This window comes from Myodes glareolus, chromosome 7 (assembly GCF_982192425.1).
Source record: "Myodes glareolus chromosome 7, mMyoGla1.1, whole genome shotgun sequence".
Taxonomy (NCBI): domain Eukaryota; kingdom Metazoa; phylum Chordata; class Mammalia; order Rodentia; family Cricetidae; genus Myodes; species Myodes glareolus.
The window spans coordinates 28,711,150-28,733,588 of record NC_142032.1 but is presented as its reverse complement, the minus strand read 5'-3'; the positions used below and the strand labels follow the sequence as shown (position 1 = coordinate 28,733,588).

General features: G+C 35.5%; 1 protein-coding gene across 1 annotated transcript in view; it reads right to left on the bottom strand.

Moving 5' to 3' along the window:
• Positions 1–15,215, bottom strand: part of LOC125403344 (tear acid lipase-like protein) — an 85,760-nt gene extending 70,545 nt beyond the window's left edge. Inside the window, exons 1-3 of the mRNA XM_087908681.1 lie at positions 15,111–15,215; positions 14,777–14,894; positions 13,831–13,868 (exon numbers count right to left, since the gene is read on the bottom strand). Of these exons, the coding sequence (XP_087764807.1) occupies positions 13,831–13,868; positions 14,777–14,894; positions 15,111–15,215 (261 nt within the window). The remainder of the gene's footprint in view (positions 1–13,830; positions 13,869–14,776; positions 14,895–15,110) is intronic.
• Positions 15,216–22,439: the final 7,224 nt, after the last annotated feature.

The window sequence follows — 22,439 nt, the reverse complement described above, 5'->3', positions numbered from 1 at the left end:
TTGAAACATAACCAACATTTAACTTTTACAGGATCCCATAGAAAGAACATTGCCCCCATGACAGTTGGAAGTAATTCAAGAAGATGACCTCCCCTCTCTCAATAAAGTTTGTCCTCAGGGTTAGGGACATCAATTAGGGGTTGATTATAACTAGTATAGGGTTGGGGGTTGGGGTGGAAATTATGTATACTCATAGATCTCTTTGAAAAAAGGGAAATTGAATGGGATAATAAGTAGATTAGTGTGAGCTTACTCATGCTAATAAGTGTGCAATAGAGTGGATACTTGTGAGCCATTATTTATAGGCAATTTACATTGGTATAGATTCTTGTATATTGATAAAATTCAAATTATATTGAATATGCTCCTATTTCTGCTTACAATATTTGTACACCTAGACAAAGTTATTTTGTCATATTGTATGCATGCATGCTGCTACTCCTGCTTAAGACATTTTGTATATTGATACAATTTTAGGATATATTTATCATATTGCACTATACATTTCTACCTCTTATCAAGATACTTATACATTGTTTACATTTTGAGGTCATTGTCCTCATTTGCTGAAGAGTTGTTTAATACTCTAATATGAAGTCTTAGTCTTTAAGCTATATAGTTATTATAGCTATCCATGTTTGTCATACTTATAGTTAGACTAATCAGGTTCTTTAGTTACATAGATATTGTATTTCACATAGATATATAATTTTAAGCACTTCAAAGAACTATAGAATATGGCATTTATATAACTTAGGATTCTGTTGAAATGAGACACAATTTTTTCTGGCAGCACCGATCTATTCCCAAAAGAATGTTGGGCACCAAAGACACTCACTCCACTTGGAGCTTGTTTCTTCTTGGCAAAACTGGCCTTTCGGCAAGGAACTGCAAATGCCTTGGCCGCTGACAAAATGGCATAGTGTCAGGACAGGATAAACAGGATATAAGAAAAAAAGACTGTCAAACCTTGCCAAGACAGGGTAAGGTTTTGAAAATTTTCCTGCCTGTGGAAAAGGTCTGTCAGTTACTCAAGCTTTAGTCAAAGTTGCTTGCTTCAATGTTGCAAATGAGACTTTGGGTGATTGCCCAGGTAGCCAGTTGTCTCTGTCATTTATTGCACATTTTGGAAATTGTTTGATTGTACTTCCTGTTTACTTGAGTAATATTATTTCCTTTCTCAGGTCCTCGATGAGGTTAAAGACTAGATAGTTGTAGTTACTTTCCTCTCATGACTTGACCAAGGTATTTCTAATATAAGACTTAGACTCCTTAGGATAGGATAATTATCAAAACAATTATCATGTTTCTTGTTTGATATTGTTTATGCTAGCTATAATTCTAAGTTTTGTATTTGTTCTTATTGTATATAGTTTTGTATTAGAACTCTCTTATTTAGACAAAATTGGGATGTGCTGTAGAAACTCCTTCAGTCAATAGACTTTAAGATACCAGCCCACTTTGGTGTGGTCTAATATACTATAAATACAGTCATAAAGCTTTTTATCTCTCTCTCCCTCCACTACTGGATTTGGTTACTGTTGCTCATTCATGCAGAGGACTGTGATCTGTGAGTCTATCCCTGAATAAAGAACCCTTTATCATACTTAATTCTGAGCTAGTGTAGGATTACTTTATAATATCCATTTTCAGAACAATACTCAACTCATGAAAAAAAGACAAGAATAGCCAAAACAATCCTCTACAATAAAGAAACGTCTAGGGGCATCACCATCTATGATGTCAAGATCTATTTTCGAGCTATAGAAATGAAAACAGTTTGGTATTGGCATGAAAACAGACAGGTGGACCAATGGAATAAAATCAAAGACCCTGATATTGACCTATATTTCTATTAACACCTGATTTTTGACAAAGGAGCTAAAAGTATATAAGTTTATTTATTTATTTACATTGAAGAAAGCATCTTCCACAGATGGTGCTGGCATAACTGGATGTCAACATGTAAAAGAATGTCTCGAAACAAGACATAAAAACTACAAACTCCAAGGATAAGGCATAGAAACATTTGTTTTACAAAATTCTTTATTTAATAGAATAAGGAAAGAATGACACATGAAAAATACAGTCATTACAGTAGTTGGGCAGACCCAAAGCTAATGGCTCCTGAAAAATCCATCCCATAATTTGTATTTACAAAGAAGAAAGGAAAACTGTCTTTCCTCATGCTAGGATTGAAGTATTCAAGAAAGAGGAATTTCCTTGCGATAATAATTAATAACTTCCATATGACACCAGACATTAAAATTATAAATACTCTGAAAACTTTCCCATGGGAACAGAGAACATACATGTCCCCAAGAGGCACTCTGAGCTCAGAAAATGTGATCATGCATAAACTCCAGGATGAAAAATCTTCAGTGACTTCCCACCACATTTAACGATACAGTGTAAAATCTTTTAACACCATTTATAAAAGCATTTATACCAAGTTTAATCTTGTTCACAGTCTTGCCACTTTCTCATTCAAACTATTCCCCTGTCATAGCTAACTTTTAATTTCTTGAATGCACTTTGCTGTGTCTACTTCATGACTGCTTCAATTCCTGCTCTGTGGAACTCTAACCCCTTGGCTTTTGCCCTACTTCATACTTGATTACTTTGAAAGTATCTGTGAAATGCCAGGTCCCTGTTGACACTCTTGTTACATGGAGCGGGGGAGGGAGGGGGGCTGCCCGGCTAGCTTACACCCAAAACAATCACATGAAAACTGTATTAATTAAAACACTGCTTGGCCATTAGCTCTAACTTCTTATTGGCTAAGTCTTATATATTAGTTTAACCCATCTTCATTAATCTGTGTATTGCAACATGGCTGCGGCTTACCGGAGATTCTAACTGACATCCATCTCAGACAGAGGCATGATTTCTCTCACTTTCCACTTCTTCCTCCCCACATTCAGTTCTGATTTCCCTGTCTACCTAAGTTCTGTCCTACCAAAAGACCAAGGCAGTTTCTTTATTCATTAACCAATAAAAGCAACACATAAACTGATAAACCTCCTACATCACACTCTCCCCGAAATAATCTTTTCAGCTCATCCCTCTGTAATCTATGCCACATTAGGTATTATTACTAAATATTCATTCCAAGTGTTCACATACTTCTTAGCATTTACTATACATCCTTTTTATTTTTTTGTTTTTATTTTTTGGTTTTAGGAGACAGAGTTTCACTGTAGCTTCGGAGCTTGTCCTGGAACTAGCTCTTGTAGACCAAGCTGTCCTCGAACAACCATACATCTTTTATTAAAGGAACAGTTTGATGTCTTCCTACCCTACCACTGCATTCTACATTAACAGACAGGAACTGTTTTATCCAGTTTCTCCAGATTGCACTTTTTCTATCAGTCTAAAGAGGGCAGCAATGCTCTAAGTCCAAACTGGCAAACTAATGTGTTTACGTGGTGGGATTAATTACGAATGGCTACAATAACCACTTAAAACATGTTCAGGGAAAGGGGGAACTCATGCACCTCCTGAGCTCTTTGTGATATCTTTACCACCAGTTCCATGGAGAAGAATAACTGGGAAGAGCCTGTGAGAGCCTTAGACAAGTAATCATAGCTGGCTAAGATTTGAAAGACTGAACAGCTAAGCAATGCCTAGAGGACCGAGTTCCACAACATCCAGTACATGCTATTTAATGAGAATTTTTAATTTTGCACATAGCTATCTATATAGAAGAGTAGTAGAAGACTAGTAAGGTTTAATCATTTCATAAAAACAAAGTGTTCCTACTATATAGTTTATTCATTTCATCCCCAACCTCCCTCCAGCGTGTGTGTGTGTGAGTGTGTTTGTATACATACATTGATACCTAACTATACTCAAACATGTGGAGGTCAGAAGAGGAGTCTATCAAATGCTTCCTACCTAAATTTTTAAGAAAAGTTCTCACTGAAGATATATCTGGCCACTGCAGCTAGACTGGCTAACTATCAAATTCCTGAGATCTTCCTGTATCTGCCTTGTACCCTGTAAATGCTTTGGGGCAAGGCTCTTGTTACCACACCCACCTTTTACATGGGTTCTGGGTATTTAAACTTAGGCCTTCTTGCTCTCACAGAAATCTTTTACCCACTAAGCAAAGCAATCTCCCTATTCACTTTCTTCCACTATAAGGAGGAAAACTTAAGCAATTTTTTCTTACATCATTTCCCATGGATTAGTTTTAGTAAGGAGCACCTGGAAATGCTGAGATGAGACCCAAAGACACAGAAGAGCTCTCTAAATGTACTGATTAAAGTAGACAATGCAATAGTCACATGGATTTTGTACTACTTTATAGCATCCCTTGAAAGAACACTGTTCTGAATAAATGTCATGATTGCTTAGCAGAGAGAACTGTGATAGAGAACCACACAAGCTCACTTCCCTTACCTTGATTTTAGAAAAAAAAGTAAACAAATGAAAAGGGAAGATAAGGAGGTAAATATTACTATGCAAAAGTCCTCAAAACTGATAGCATCTGCAAATTAAACCATCTTTCGCAAATTAATGAATCCTATCTACTTTGACAAGTCATACTTCATATAGTAAGTTGACTCTTTTTTATTAAATAAAAATGGTAATTATCAATTTATGACTATAGAGTAAGCTGTAAAGTCTCAGCCTTATCAGATACGAATAGACCAATGGCCAACCGTTAAGTCATATAAACTATATGATTTTCAAAACAGAAGTTCTCTTTCAGAATCTTAGGTTGTTTACATTAGGTAAAATTATGGTGTCAGTAATGACTAATATTTCAAAAAAGTATGAAGTTTAAATGACAAGATATTTGAAAATAGTCACTATAATATTGCATTAATATTATACAAAGAAGTGTTTTTCTAATTTTGAAGCCATTCTATGGTCTACATCTACCAAGGTCCTGGGAACTGTAAACATATCTCATTTATCTAATTCTTTCATACACTTTTCAAAGGTAGGAGAGGTTATACTTTCTAAGAGGAATCTCACCTGATTGTAGTGCAGCATATTCAGAAATGGACTTCCCCAGTCATAAGCTTGGAATATGCCTGTTCTCACTCCCTGAATAATAGACAGACAATTAACAAAGTCCTCCAAAAGAAAGAATGAACTGGAGATGGTAGAACTTTATTAATTCCCTTTGTTGTATGACAATTGATTCAGATTCAATGGGGCCATCAAAATGGACAGTAACCTTGTGATCCTGGATTAATGGAGATGAAAGTATGTATGCAGATATTTCATATCAGACAAACACAGACTAAAATGATTGAGAAAACCAGTGAATAAAGTGTATTTCATATGGTCTAGTAATATTTAAATTGTGGTAGTTCAATGTTATATGTAGTATAACCCTGAAAAAATGAAAATCAAACTATTATTATAATTTGAAAAGGGATGACTATTGTTCAGTTACTTTTTAAAAGCAAAGTTACTATAATATAAAGTTTAATTAAATTTAATCAGTGAGATAAAGTGCAATTCAACTGGTAAATCATTATTAATGAGGAACTATTTGGGGATGGGGAGATATCAAAGTCAGTGAAATGCTTGTCTTGGAAACACCAGGGCCTAAATTCAACCCTCAATCCCAAGTCTATAAAGTAGGGCACAATGGTGTGTATTTGTAATAGACAGAATGCTTAGTTCCTTTAGCCAGGCAGACTGGGTTCCTATGCAAGTTCTGAACAAACGAAATATGAGTGTTGCAACGAGTCTTTCTCTGTCCTGCCAGTCAGCTCCCAAATAACAACATGGAGACCTTATTAATTATGAATGTTCAGCCTTAGCTTAGGGTTGTAAGTAACTAGTTCTCATAACTTAAACTAACCCATTTCTACCAATCCATACACTGCCATATGTCTTGTGGCTTTTATCTCTCCTGCTTGTCCTGCTTCCTCTGTGCCAAACTGGTGACTCCCTCTTTCTTCTTCCCAGAGTTCTCTTTGTCCAGAAGCCTGCCTATCCCTCCTGCCAAGGTGTTGGCCATTTAGTTTATTATTAAACCATTCACAGAGACATATCTTTACACAGTGTAATCAAATGTCTCACAACACAGCCTATCAGATATAAGGTGATCAGTGCCTAAAAATAAAACATACCATTTTCTTCTATCTTACAAATGCAGGCATACTCATATGCACCAGCAAACACAGGACCATATACACACAAATGTGTATGAACACATACACAATGTGAAAATATCCGAATGTCTAAAATTATTTGAACCTAAATTAAAAATGCATATAATATTAAATTCCTAGCTATATAAAGACTTTTGTTCTTATAACATTCAGTTCATATAAAATATATTTCAAAAATGATATTTGCATTCAAAATTGATATACAATTAAAATCCTTATCATTTATGTATACTTTGTGTATTTATATATTTGTATATTTATATATTTATAATATATTAATATATTTATGACTTATATAATTTATAGTTATATCCATAATTTATAATTATTTATAATTTATGATTGTATTTATAACTTATATATTTATATAAATTATATATTTATAATATGTTTATATGTTTTATATTTATGTATTTGTATATTTATATTTATATATTTATACTTTGTATAAAGTATTTTCAATGACTCCAAAAAGCTTTCATCAAAAAAAAATCACAGATGTGTGTTGACAAATGAATTGTTTTGGATTTGCAAAAAAAATGATAAGAAGGAATAAAGTTTTCATAGCAGTCCAATCTTCACACATGTACACACAGACTGCTTCACAAAGTTCAAATTCTAGAACTGTGGAGCCATGATAAACAGATTCCTTCAGTCAAATGTTACTGGATGAGCCATCTCTCAGAATGTGACTATTACTCTAAAGATTAGATTTGGTTCCATGTTAATGAAACCAAACATTCATGGCAGCATGTATAAGCAAATCTAAAATATCTTCCCATAAAATTTAAATTTAAATATCTCAAAATGAAGAAGAAAAACTAATTAGTGGCTATACACTGTAGGGATCAGTTTGAATGTCTTTGTTGCCTATCAGGGGACTTTTCGTTACTGTAATGAGAGGAAAAATTTTCAGTTTGATGCTTGTGCCTGTGGGCACCTAAAGACCTTATCTTCCACCAACCCCTGAAGCCTGCTGACACTGATGTTAATTTTACATAAAATATATTTATACTAAATTTCTAATCTTCATAGAAATGTTACAGATTGAAAGATTAAAAATTTATTACTCTCTGAAAACAACTGCAATATATTGATTGCTAAAACAGAGAATTGTTAAGTATCCTTGGAGGAGATCTTAAACAGGAAAACAAAGCAAACAGAAAAACTTTACCTGAGCATAATGAAGCAGGGTTTGAACTGAAGTTCCTGCAGGAGCCTGTCCCGCATACACATCCAAACGACTCTGGAAGACAGGAAAACACAATGAGTGTCTTTCTAAGAACATGAAAGCTTAAAATTGTATTCTAACACTGTGTCACTTTCATGACTCAAATCTTTCCTGAATTAACTTAAAGTGTGAACATTTTCATGTTTCATAACATGTTTAATGTTTTTCTGGAAAGAACTCTTAAAATGAGTGATGAATAATTATTAATACAAGTTTTATTTGAAATGAGGAAGTTTGAATAAAATTATCATGTGTACATGATATTCAGATATTTGTTCTTATATGAAGTAGATGGAATTTTTGACATAGCCCTATTTGTAACTTTATACATCATATGCAAATTACGTCACACTGTATCACATGAAATACATGTATCTTAAAATATTCTATTTTTAAGGTTTTAGATTTGGGTGGGTGTGGACCTGGAAGGAGTTGAGAAAGAGAAATCTATTATCAGAATATATTATATTAAAATCTATTTTCAATAAAAAGAAAAACATTTAAATATATTCCATATTATTTAAATAAATAGTTTTTAGTTTTAATGCTCACCTATCAATAAGATAGGGGCAACACAAAATATTGATTTGAAAACAAAATTCACACATACCTCATTTAAATTTTTGGGGTCATACCCAAATAGCAAAGTGAGTACATCATTGCATGCTGCTCCAGCAGTCTCACGCTGGCACAAAAATTCCACAAAATATTTAGCATCTGAACTGGAAAATACATCTTTTTCACCGAAGAGGACCTGAAAATGACATATATGAACAGCAGCTATAACATGGAGAATGAACTCTATTTAATAAAACATGAGGCTAGAAGGAATGTATGCTAATCACGAAACAACATCTTAACATACAGATAAACTCTTAGGTGACTTAGTTCACAGAAGCATCATTCTACACAGAGTTAAGAAAAGTTTCCACCAGAAATAGAGTGCTCTTAAAACAATTCTGATCAATTTTGTCAGAGCAAACCCTTTAAATAACAATTAATCAGGAATTTCTCAGTTTGGACCTGTCTGTCAATGTCCAGGTTACAGGACTTGTCATTACTTGACACATTCATAATTTGCTAATAAGGAAAACTCTCTCACCCTCAGAGAATAATGAGACTGCATTGACATGTTAGCATGCATATGATTAGAAAGTAGATGCGGTGAATGAAAAGGTATGTGATAAGATATTTAAGGAAAGAATGCTCAAAGATTTTCAAATTTGATGTCAACCATCAACACCCCCATATACAAAATGGTGAGCAAGCTGTAAATATAGTTTTTTCAGACTCACCAAGACACGCTACAGTAATGCTCATATCAAGACATGCTGCAACCAGAGCTACACCAAGATACATTACTGTCAAACCAACACCAAGGAAGGAAAAGTTGCATGTTAAATGTATTGTGCAGTGCAGATAATGGAGCAGAGTCTTCAGAGGTTAATTGGATTCTATCGTAACAGAGTCACTTCATCAAGAACATATAAATCCTAAGTATTTATTCATGCAGGAAAGTTTAACAGTTCATGAAGCAAAAACTGAAAACTGCTTGGAGGGAACTTAAAAATCCAGTGACATACCACACATTCAATTCTCATCTATCAGTTATCTTTAGAACAGATAGAAGCTGCTATAGATAAAGGGCAGATGACAGCCGTTGTGAGCAACATCGCACAGGTATCGTTAAAGCACACCAAGGTTAGCAGAACACACTTCCAGTGCACAGAGTGTTTGCGTGGGTGGGAATTCAGAGCTGTAAAACATTTCTCAAAGAATCTAAAAGTGTCTAGACATGGAAAACGTGTCTTGAAACAACATGAAATTAAAATAGAAATTAATATCAGACATACGTCAAAATCTCCATGCACTTGAAACAATTTAAAGTCACCAACAGGCCAAGTAAGACATCCAGCCAAAGCCAAAGTGATTTAAACTCAAATTATAATTGAAAGCATGACATCAACACTGTCAGATAAACCTATGGCTGTGTGTAGAAGGAAATACACAAACGGCTCTTACAGAGGACCTGAGTTCGATTCCCAGCACCCACATCATGCAGCTCACAATGACTTATCACTCCTAGCTTCAGAGGTTCCAACACCCTCTTCTGATCTCCACAGGGTACTACACTATCTGAAGACAACCTTCAAATAACTCCAGTTTGAGTGTTTCTGGTGTATTTTTCTGACCTCCCTAGGCACCAGGCACCAATGTGTTGTACACACACACACACACACACACACACACACACACACACACAGGCCAAACACGCATACACATAAAACAGAATGACCAAATCTGAAAAAAGAAGTTAAAGGAAATACAGGTGGCACATTTGCACAAGAAAGTATCAGGAGATAGGAAAAAATGGATAAAATAGTGATTAACTGTAATATAAGAAGACAGAGCCTGTAGGACCCAGCTGATGTTCAGGGAGAGATGCACTGGGGCTATGAGGGAAAATGAACAGTGAAATCAGGACAAGAGTACATCAGCATCTCTCTTGTCTTGAAAGCTCTACGTGTGTTGTGATTTCTGACACCATGCTAGTAAGTATTACAAACCTTGGTCAAAGTTGTTCCCAAGGATGTGATGGCACGGATGGGCCCTGACACATACTTAACAGTTGCAACTGGAGCCAGTAAAAAACTGAGTTTGATCTTCTGAGCCAATTGTGAATTTGTTGAAAATGCCCCAAAGGCTGAAAGAAAATAAGATGATAATTTACTGGTGTCCTATATTTTTATTTCATGTATTTCATTTTTATGTGTATGGGTGTTTCACCTGCATGTGTATCTGTGCCCCAGCTAAGTGCTTGGTGCCAGAGAAGGACAGACTATAATGTAAGGAACACCTGTAATGGGAGTTACAGACGACTGTGAGATGTTATGTGGGTACTAAGAATTGAACCTAGGTCCTCTGAATCAGTGGGTTGTGCTCTTAACCCCTAAGCCATTACTCTAGCCCTTAGTGTTCTCTCTTGATTTAAATTCCTTAAGACATTCGGCTACCTTACCACTGCGCCTAAACGTGTGTTCTTTCTCATTTATTTCAAGGCTGTCTCTGGCAGTCCCATTCTCAAGCATTCTGATTTTAGGTGACTCCGAGTGCATTTTTAATGACAACAGTTAGATAAATGAACCTTTCCTGTACTTAATAATTAAGTTCTGTTCCTGTCCTAACTTGGTTTCTGATTTTGTGATGAAATAAAATAAAAATAAAAATAAATAAAAAGAAAGATGTGATAAAATAAAAATAGCTTATTATTTTTAAGGGATTGGGACCATGACAAAAGCCTGGGAAGGTGTTCAAGTCAGAGGCCTGGAGGTGGAGACTGAAGCAGACATCACAGACGGATGCTGCCTACAGGTTTTACTTTCTTTGACTTGCTCAGCTACCTTTCTCATACTGCCCAGGCTCAACTGCTAAGGAAGGGCACTTCCTATAGTGGGATGCCCCCCCCCCCGTATCAATTATCAATCAAGAAAAAGAACAATAGACATGCCTAGAGATTCAATCTAATCAGAGAAGTACCTCAATTAAGTTTCCTTCTCTGGGATATGTCAAGGTTCGCATAAACTTGATGAAAAGCTAACCAGCACACTTATACTGGTGGAATCATGTTTACCAAGTATTGTGTAGCCAGTGCACTCTCAAAAAAGCATTTCTTTTCTCTTCTGGTCATTCTGACAGTGATTAGCATGTATTAAGGGTTCTCACACAATTGTCACACTTTTAACAATTGCATGTGGTTCTTGAATAATCTTTGTTCCAAAAGAGTGCCTGTAAGTTCAGGTTAAGCTTACTATTTTTGGCACACAGTCTTCTGTGAGAGTGGAAATATCCCTTACATGCAACATAACAATCTCTATGGCTTTCTGTGTGTTTCTGATATGTATGTGTGAGTGTGTGTTTCTATGTGTATGCCCACATGCACATAATCATATTTAATGACTATTGATACAAAAGTCTCAAAAGAAATCAACCATATTTTGGTTCCCCAGTCTATCATGACCTCTAGAAATTTATTCTGTTGTGGCCACAGAACATCTATGGCACCCCATCTCTCTGTTTTCCCCTTTGCTATCGACAAGACTGCCAATAAAACCATAATTGTCATTCCATTTTTAGTGGTGTTTGCCTCATTAAGGATGTCTTTGCACTCCAGCAACATTTGTGATATGCACAGACATTGTTGTTTGGCATAATCCAAGGGGAAATGAGCTGATTTAGGTTACTAATATCAAATTAATATTTGATCTTGTAATGTATTTCCTAGAAAGATGGCCCCACAAGAAAAAATTATGGGCCTAAATGTATGAGGGTCTGTGCTGTCCTTGACACAACCTGCCTCATGAATTCTGAGCTTTGGACAAGTCAGATCTCTTTAGTGTACAGTATATGTTGTCAGTAACAGATAGCAACTTATCTTTCAAGTAGTAACAACACCACATGTTTAAACGAACGATATGCAATTTAATTAGCAATGTTTTTCCAGCTAGTTACGTTTGGAAACATTTATTGTTGATCATGGTTAATAAAAATTCAGAGACAGAAATTGGAGTTCAACCCAAAGACAAGAAAAGTCAGCCAACCACTGACTCTTACCTGGACCTAAATCCAAAACTGGCAATCCTGCCTCCAGAAATCTCAGAATGAGACTGGAAGTGAGAGCTATCTCCTCCCATTTTATAATTCTCTCTAGTTCTGGGATTAAAGGTGTGCACCACTACCGCCTGGTTTCTATGGCAAACTAGTGTGGCTACTGGAATTAAAGGTGTGTGTCATTGGTGCCTGATCTGTAAAATTGGCCAATGTGGCTGTTTTACTTTCCAGACCCTCAGGCAAGCTGTGTTTATTAAAATACAAATGAAATGCCATTACATATTGTTTTAAGGATTTTTAGTATCAAAATTGACATGTCTCAGATCATTACAGAAATGGTACTAGGCAATTAAAGTTTTGTGGCAGCTCACTGGGCCCTCAGACTTTAGTTGCTCAAAGAACCCAATTTTTTTTTAAAAAAAAGCCTAAACAGTGCTTACATGTCATTTTATCATTAAACTATCAGTATAAGTCCATTGAAACAGATATGCCTACTTAGTCTTTGAAACTTCAGTTGCAGAAAACCCCAAATATATGTGACACACACAGATTATTTAAATGTGTTATGTGTTTGGAATGATAGTATTTAAAAGGGAGAGAAGTAAGTCTATCAATTATGCCTGTTGTTAATTTGAAAAAAGTAATCAGGTGCTGTGGCTCAAACCTATAATCTCACCACTCAGGAAGCCAAGGCAGAAGGATTGTGAGGTTAAAGCCATCCTGGGCTACATACCAAACCCTTCTACTAAACACCAACACAAAGCTTGGATGTTCACTACTTAAACAAATAATTTCATAACTGGATCGTTGACTAGTCTAAGCCTTTCTAAATACTGAGATAATGTCATTTGCAAAATATAAAACTCCTTCCAGAAGAATTTTTGTGGGCCTTTAAGACAAAAAATAAGAAATGATCAGATCTCAGTCCCCCACATACCGATAAGCGTGCCTTGGGAATGGCCAACATAGTAAATTTGTTTCTGTTCTGTTTTCTTCACAATGAAGTCAATGGTGGCAGGAAGATCATATTTTATGTGTTGATCATAACTGCATGACACAAAAGTAACACAGTATGAGTTAATTATTTGTTAATGATTAAAGCTTACACTTTATATATTAAAACATGAGCTGGAGGAGTATCTTTAAAGGGAAACCTGAATAATGAGAGTGCATTAACCAAAAACCTCTAATCTTTTACTCACTGTTAGCTGTCCAGAGGCTCCATTCACTCAGTGCCCACAGACACCTTGATAGGATCTAATGTTTGTGTACTTTGAAAGAAGTTGACATTGACAACTAAGTGATAGACTAAACTTCAAGGCATGGTTTCTCTATACCTGACTTGGACTATATGCCTAATTCATGAGCTTTTGCATGGAAAATAACACTTACTCTATCTTCACTTTATTTCAATGAAGTTATATTTCCTGAATTAGATGAATTTGCAAAGTTATTAGTAGTTGAAAAAAATATACATATATAATATATATAATCTGCTTCCCTATTAATTACTTATCAAAATTATAAACAAAGCTCCAAGCAAACTTTGTTCATTAATCTTTTAAAACATGGTTCCATAAGAAGATGTAGTTGTAAAATGACTTTATCAGAGCATAACACATTTATGGTGGCATAAAAGGGTTTAACACAGTTTTAAAGAAAAACAAATATAAAGGTTTGCGTTCTTTACCTAAAAGCCCAGAATTGTTTAGAATGTGGGTCTAGGTACACATGTTTCCTGGCATAGGTTTTGCCTCTGCTGTTCCCCATCCACACATCAAAACCGGCATCAGCCAGAATGAAGCCCAGGCTGCTGTTGGGAGGATTTGCAAGCCAAATAGAAGCAGATACAGTCCACCCATGCTGCAGGTACACGACTGGCTTTGGAACTAAATATCAAAGAGAGCAAATCTCTGTTATCTATAATTTATTTCAGCTCCATCACAACAATGGGACTTATTGTCAACATTTTACACATAAGTATTGTAATTTTAGCCCATTTTACATCCTCCATTATCATCTCTTTGACTCCTTGTGTCCTTCCTGGGAAATATTTAATAACATGAATTTGAGTCACATTATGTTTAACAACATGAATTTGAGTCACATTATACACTGCTATCCACAAAAGATGTGTTATGGATCATTGCATTTATGTTATAGTCATAAATATACCTCCACATTCTTTAGTCAAATAATCATCACACCTGTTGGGTCTCATTTTTGTCTTTCTACCCCTTGAATAAATATGAATTTCTTAACTGGAAGCTCTTAATTTCAAAAACTTATGAGTAATATTCCCATCTAGTAGAGTTCAAACTTATAAAATGCAAAATATAAAAACATATACAAATGTATTGAGATACTAAGATTCATGTGTAGATTATTTAGCAAATAACTAAAACAACAAGATCCTGAACTTGAACGTGGCCTTTGCAGGCTGAGATTTTAGAGGAATACGTGAGACAGGTGTTTTACTTCAGGACGAGCTTGAATTCTTCCAGCAATAACAAAAGCTTTCTACAGAGTCAATGTGCTTAAAAGTGCTGGATCTCTCCCATCAGGTTTCAGAGCCCGTACCCTGTCCAGAAAGCTAAATTCATGATGTAATTTGTGTTTATCCTTGCTATAATGTCAATTAGCATAAGTAGGTGTCATTTAGACCGTTAACTTTGATATCTGCATCACAGAGGACTGAGGGTCCTTATTATAGGTAATTGAATAGGAATGTTCTGCAAAGAATTCATTTGACTGGATATTAATGTAGTTGTAATGTTTTTTCTCACTCTGACCTTACCCAAATGACTAGACTTATTCTTCCCATGTGGAATTCTGTAAATTGGGAGGATATAACCATCTTCAGTCACAACCTCATACTCTTCGTATTCATAACCCCAGTAGGAAATTATCTCATTCTAAATGGAGAAGAGAAAACACTTAGACTTTCACTAATAGCTAATCTTGGCATGTTTATAATTCTTAGAGTCTAAATTCATTATGGAGTAGGGTAGCAATTCCTATGTAAAGAGAACCTTCAGATTATAATAAACGTGACTGCTTGAAAGTAATGAGTAAAACTGATAGTGATGAAATCATTGAAACTATGTTCATTAATGATGATAATAACTTACAATATTCATGTTGGCTTCAGGATTCCTGGGTAGTGGCTCGAATATTGAGCAAAATATACTTCCAAATATATGGACAAGGCAAATTGTTCTCAGTAAACACCACATGATAAACCTGCTGGGAGATGGTTGTTAGCAAGATGTAATAAATATCTCAGAGTGAACTCGGGTTTTTGGATATACATTATGTGCACACATCACCTTCCTTAAAGTTGGCCACGTGTTCTAATAAGACTCTTAGAAATAACTTCATATGTAAGAAAGAACAGGATGGATGGTTTTAAAAGTAATTATAGGTTATTGAATAGGAAGGCTTTGCATAGAATCTATTTGACTACTATTCATAATAGCCACCCACTTCTCCCTTCACCTTTCATTAAATTTACATAAATTTATGCCATTATGCTTTCTGCGAAATCCTCACAGGAAGTTCTGTTAGTTGGCCTAAATTATGAAGATTAGTGTTGGAATTTTTCATTCAGAACTGTTAGATAACTTAATCCAAGAGCCTTTTACAGTTTAAAGAGTAAGGATGAGAGGAATAAAAACAAAAAAAAAAAAACAATGCAAGGTTTAGAGAGAAAGACAGTGGCCACGCTCAAAACTAGTACACATGAGAAGTGGGGGGACTTTGTTTGTCACCATTGCCATGCTGGGGTTTGCTTGTTTTGATAACACTACAAACACCATATTCATAGTTTTAGAATTTACAAAAAAGCATATGGTTTCAGAAGCACAAGTGCTGGTAATAAAAATGTACATTATTTTCGATCTCCCCTTGCAACCTTCTGTAGAGATTCTTGCTAAACTATCATTCTGTGAACAATGATGTAATGTCACACATTTTAAGAAATCAAATGAAGAGACAGAGCCCAGTGACAGATCACTCTCTGTACCCCGACTTTCTGCCCTAAAACAAACACAGTTTGGAATATTTTCTTCTGTTCCTTTTTCTTAATTCCTTAACATTGAGAACAACAAGAAGAGATAGACTTTATCTCATCTAAAACAAAGATACATTTTAGTAAAATATCTTCTGCACAATAAAGTAAGGCAAATACATTTTAATTAAAAACCTACTGTCTTAAAGATAGAATAAACTTCACTTCTGAATACATTCATCATGAATACATACTTATGAATTGAAATTGGTTCAGTTTAAAACCCCAGAGCACATACTCACTGCCACCAAATATGAAGCCTTTAGGTTTCCTGGTGCAAAGGGAATCATCTCTCTTTTCCCTTAGTGTTCCAATAAATATTTGTGTGATTGTGGGTTTTGGATGACCTTTCCTCAAAATATGTTATCTATTTTTACAGTTAACTCTGATATTTGTCAAGTATAAAATTGGCTATTACATAAGTTCTCAAGATGGCATAGTTGGGAAACATCCTCAGCGCCTCATTATTTCTGTGATGTGCCACTTGATAAAACCCTTCCTCCTCACATCCTGCAGACCTGAATGGCCTTTATTGTAACTTTCATGAATGCTCTCTTTCTTTTTTTTGTTTACGTGAAAGAATCAGAGTTGGTGAAGGTGCATTTTTCTTGCAACCATAAAGATAAACGTCTGGTAGATTTAGAAGGATTTAGGTTAAACAATTTTATCAGAAACTTTTGAACTTTGTTGTAGAGAGAGTTATAAAATGATTCATAATAAGTCTTGCAAATGTGAACAAACTCAAATATTAAGACTTTTTTTCTATGATTGAACTAAATACAAAGGGCTCTTAAAACCTATAACTATTTTCAAAAATATATGAATGGCAAAGCATTCGGAGCCCAACATGCATGAAATCACCCATTCATTCATCATCAATATTAGCAACTCAAAGGATAAACCTAAAAACTAGAATATCAAAGCCATATGAAGAATGTCAACAAATACATTCTTATTTTAGTATAAACTGACACAACCTCTTATGTTATTATTCACTAAAAATAGGATAGAAAATTTCTTGGTTGGATAGTTCTACTCTTGTGTTCCTAAATACCTTTATTTTTGTACCACTTGGCGTTGTGCACTGATATTCATGGCAATACACTGGGGATCATTGAAAAGCCACTCATGTATGTAGCTGACAGCAGGAAACACTACCGGTGTTGGTAGCAAAGTAAAACAGGAGAACTGTGGAGTAGAGAGAGAGTCAGTCCACAATAGGTTCTGTAGATCTTGCATTATAGGAGAATGTCCTTTTTCTAGACAGAGAGAACTACTAAAGAACGTTGAAATAATGGTTTCAGACAGGAAGAAGATTCAGAAAATCTGTCCTGAATTTTCAGTAGAAGATATTTTAAAGACTTGAAAAAGAGGGACAGATGGAGAACAAAAGTTGAACTGAGCCACAGAAAAGGAGGCACGAGGAAAGCTCTGTTTACTTACTAATTAGCCAGAGAAGCAACGAGAAACCACTTTAGGGATGTGAATATGGCTCTGTCATAACGTGCTTGATTCAAACCGTGATGAACTGAGAACCCATTTTGAAAACTTGGATATAATAGTGAGCATCTGTAATCTGATGGTGGGGGTGATGGGAAGTAGAAACAGAGATCCTGGATACTTGAGGTCTGTCTATTACAGTCCACTTAATGAATTTCTAGCTCAGCCAAGTATTGCATCTCAAATAGACAGTAAAAATCACCCCAGAGATGAAACCCAAGATTCTTCTCTGACATTTGCACCTATGTGAGCACATATGTACAGGCACACACATTTGCATAAACACACATACATACACAGACACAGAAAGAAACTAAATAATTCTGACAGTTTTCCCCCTCCCTCCCTCCCTCTCCCCCCTTCTCTTTCTCCAGCTTAGGGTTAGAACTCTCCCAGCCTGAGCTTACTAAATGCCAGGACTGTTTGAGGTATAGGAAGACATTTACACTCACCAACTGAACAATCTTTTCAGGACATGAAATAATTTCCTTTATATCTGTGCTATTCAGACTATTTTTAAGAAGGGATCTATTTAGTCTCATGGTGTTACAATTAGAGGCCACTGCTCTGCTATTTCTGGACCATGGTGAGGTGTACAAATATCTTCCTGTCACTCTTTGTGAGATTGTGCATGCTTGGCAAATGTCTCACCTCTAAGCAGCATTCTTAGCCTCACCTATATCTTTATTCAGTACTTTATGTATGGATACATTTTTATTCCTTGGTCACAAAGATATAGATCATGACTGATAGCACTAATGTCACTATATTTCCTTTAATTTTCAAATTGCAATGAACTCAGAAAAATAAATTGACAAAATAGTATAGTAGAAAGTTGTAAAATATGTTAATGTTTCAAATTTTCTATGGATCAGCCATTCATTTTCTCCAACCCTTGATAATATAAAAATGACATACACTTTATGTGTATTATAAATTCTAATGTGAATTCTTTGTCTTCTAAGCCTCATTATTTTTCTTTCTGTCTTGATTCCTTTCACTAGGTCCCATTCATACACAAAACTTAGTGTCAGATTAATTTCCCTTTATATCAATTCCCTGTGTCTGGACTCTTTCCCAAGATGTTTCCCATTTTCACAGTTGTGCACTTAACCTTTATTTGCATATTCATTTCCTTCAAGTATGCCTCTGCTTGGATCATACTATATTAAAAAACAATTCTTATATAGTTTAAAAATATTTCAGTGACCCTTATGCTGGAACCAATGTATGTTGAAGTAAACTGAAGTTTACATTTATGCATTTTAGATTGGTAAAAAAGCTGTTATAGCAAATGGAAAATATTTGCAAAGTAATTAATGAATTTCATCACAATTTCAAACAATTCTGAGAACAAGAAGGAAATCTGTAGCTCTGAAGACAGTTTTCTAGTCCACCCATAGTTGTTTTCAAATTGCATACTATAAAAGTAAATAGTATGACTGTTATATGAAAATAAATATAAGGATACTATAAAAGAAAATAGTAAAACTATTATATAAAAGTAAATAGAATGACTATTATGTTCTGATTTGGTGACTTCCACTTGAGAATTTTTAGAAACAATCACATGAAAAAGTCATAACATCCATATATTTAAACCGTACTAAACAACAGAGGTTTGAAAACATGGGCATATGTCAGAACTTCCTGAGAAAATCATGTAAAGTTCTCTGGCCCAATGTAAATTCCTGGTATGTTTCCAGATGATTCTGACATTAGGGCACTGAAAATAAGTCTGCTATCAGATCAAATCTTCAATCTCCAGGTAACAATCATTAAACCATCTTTAAAGTTAATTGTCTCTGAATATGATAGGGCATGCTCATGTGGCTATCTCTTTCCAGCAAAAGGTAAGTGAATAGATATGGTTTCATTCTGTTCTAAAACTTTGTAATTTTGTAATGGTTTGCTTAGTTAGTGCATCTTCAATTCTGATAAATCCAATGATCTCACAACAAAGAACAACAGGAAAATCTAATAACCTAAAAAAATGGATGATATCTGAGAACACTTATTATAAAGTATTTGTAGGATTAGCTTGTGGGAAACCTGGTCCTATTTTCTTCAATCTTTTTTTTCTATGGACAATGCAAAAAGAAATCTGTAAATGTGTAATAGTCTGTTTGGGTGGAAGAAGACAACATGGAACATGCTGAGGGAGGAACAGAAAGGACAGAGATGAGGAGAATAAGAAGAAAGGATTGTGAAATGTGTTTATAAATTGTCTCAATGAAACAAGTTTTGTATGGTAAACAAAAATAAGTAAGAAGTTATACAGAAACAGATAAAAACAATATTGTTGTCAAGAAGGAAATCATAAGCAGCCACAAACACCTGCAATATGAATGAATTTTCATGGCTCTGATTCATGAGCTGCACCAGGGCGGCGCTGACATCATTTCTTCAACAGGCAGCAGTCGCTCGCTACAAAGCATACACATCTGTCTTCTCTTCTAATAATAGGCCATGGTGGGAGGGGTCCTTGGTTATGTATCTGAATGGCTAATTTACAAGATGACACCATTGTCTTTGCAAACTTGTTGGTGGACCTGGTCCTGATTACAGAGGTTGTATGGCCAAATAATGATCTTTGGAGTGGTCCAGGTGTATGCTTCATGCGTTTCCAAAGTGGACTGTCAGAGGTACAGCTTCTCAGTCAGTGTGATATACTGTAGGCCTTCAGTCATCATGTTCCCTTCAGAAATTGCTTCACTGAACATCACTGAGTGCAGAACAATTCCATAAATAACACTTTTGCTAAGTGAATAAAAATACCAATTGTCAACCACATCCTCTGAAAGATAGCAATATAGGATGAATATTCACTTTGTGGCACTGTCTGATTACACTTCTGCTGCAAGAGCTCCATCCGCTCCTTCAGCCAATAGCCTCTGAGATACCAGCCCATTGGGGCGTGGTCTCTCTCTCTTTAAAAAAAGCAGCGGCTGTCCTCCACTCTCTCTCTGGCTTCAGGCTCCTTCCAGTTCTTAGACTTCTTTCCTGATCTCGCAGAGGGCTGTTGTCTGGGATGGTGATCTGTAAGTTTTTCCCCTTTAAATAAATAACCATTCTATTAATCATAATTCCAAACTGGTGTGGGATTGTTTGTGACTTACGCCTTCGCACTTCAAATCCAGATACTAGGAAATCCAGATACTTTCTTTCTAAGGAAAGAAAGAGTATGGGCTCCAAAAAGCAAAAACCAAATCAATTCAAAGAATAACAAGCCCTCCATATCACTATCTTTTGAAAAATCTTTTTCTGTGTGGAAGAAAATTATTTGTTTGTACACATTTTTCATTTCCCATAGAAAGTCTTATCCTGATGAGAAACAATACCTATGGCCTGCTATCAGAAAAAGCAAAAACCAAAACAACCAAACAACATAGCTTTCAAGATGGCTGAGGGATTGCTAACTTCTCTGCTGTTCATCACAAACTCCTATCAGTCTTATTTTGGATCTTTTAGATTAGGAGTCCCATGATCCGATGCACCCTGGACCCCTTAGACAGGATATTCTGCTCCTAGGTTAATGCCTACTCCTATAAAGCCCCAAACTCCTTTACAGAGAGTTCTAAGAAGCTTTCCTAGATGGCTAGGTAATCTGTACTTCATGGAAAAGTTTGGAGGAAGTAGACAGATACTGTCACCCTTTACAGACTCTGTGTACTCTCTTGTATATATTTGTAACTCATCACAAACATAACAATTCTACCTGAACATGACTTATGACCAGTTAATAAAGTTTTTTTTAGAAATAATTTACAAAGCCTATTACATTTGATAAAAAATCTAAATACCTAAAGGCAAACATATCAAAAATTTATTTAGAGAAATATATATATGTATATATAATATCTAAAGACTATTATATTTTTCTAATAATCCATTTACTGGTTTTTAAATTTTAAAAAAAATTTGGACGCATATATACACTGAGAAAGAAAAATGAAGTTCCAAGCCATCTGCACTGCCTACTTGTAGAGTTCAGTATACTGGCATGTTTTTGTGTGGCACTACTCCTGGTGAGACATGAACAAAAGTCACCCCAGACAGAAAACAAATAACAGACCAAAGTAAGGATATCATCACAGTCCAACATGGTGAATGGATGAGATTCTATTGGGGTTGCACACAGAAGCAGAAATAACACAGAGACAGCTGCATCATCCACTCCCACAGCTAATAAAGTAGGAGGCCACTGACAACCTGCAGGCAGTTCCACGGGTTGAAAGTTCCTCTTAGGGGGCTCAGTTGGTCAGAGCTTCTGCAGGTAGCTCAGCTGATTTCTGCCTCTTCCACATGACTCAGTTTGCCTGAAGGAGTCTCTCAGAAGTTCCATGGTTTAGAAACACTTGAGAAGTGAGGTACTTAATGAATCTGGTCAGTTTCAGGGATGTTTCCCCAGCTAGTTCTGTTCTTCCCTGTCATAGGCTCGAAGCAGTTTTTTATTCATTAACCAATAAAAGAAACACACAGACAGAAGGACCTTCCACACGATTTCCTCTTTTCTGTTTAGACTTTTATTCTTGGATTATGCCTTTGTTCCCCTCACAGGTATAGTGAATAGGAGTGAGTTTACCTTAGATTACTCATTATGATGGTTATTGTTGAATGTTTACATACCTCTAAAGAAAAACATGTTTGGACATATGTAGCTTGTCTGCTATGTGTGGCTTGCCTTTGTGATTATACACTTTACTCATGTGACTCCTCTTAACCTTGAGAGAATAAATTGTCTGGCGCTCTGAATAAAATAGACTATTATTTGAGACATTAGTCTGCCTCATTTATTGGCTTCATCATTCCAGGTCCACCACCTCTAGAATGGTAAACAGCCTACATCTCAGAACCTCTCCAAATAGTGCACAAAGGAGGGACAAAAACA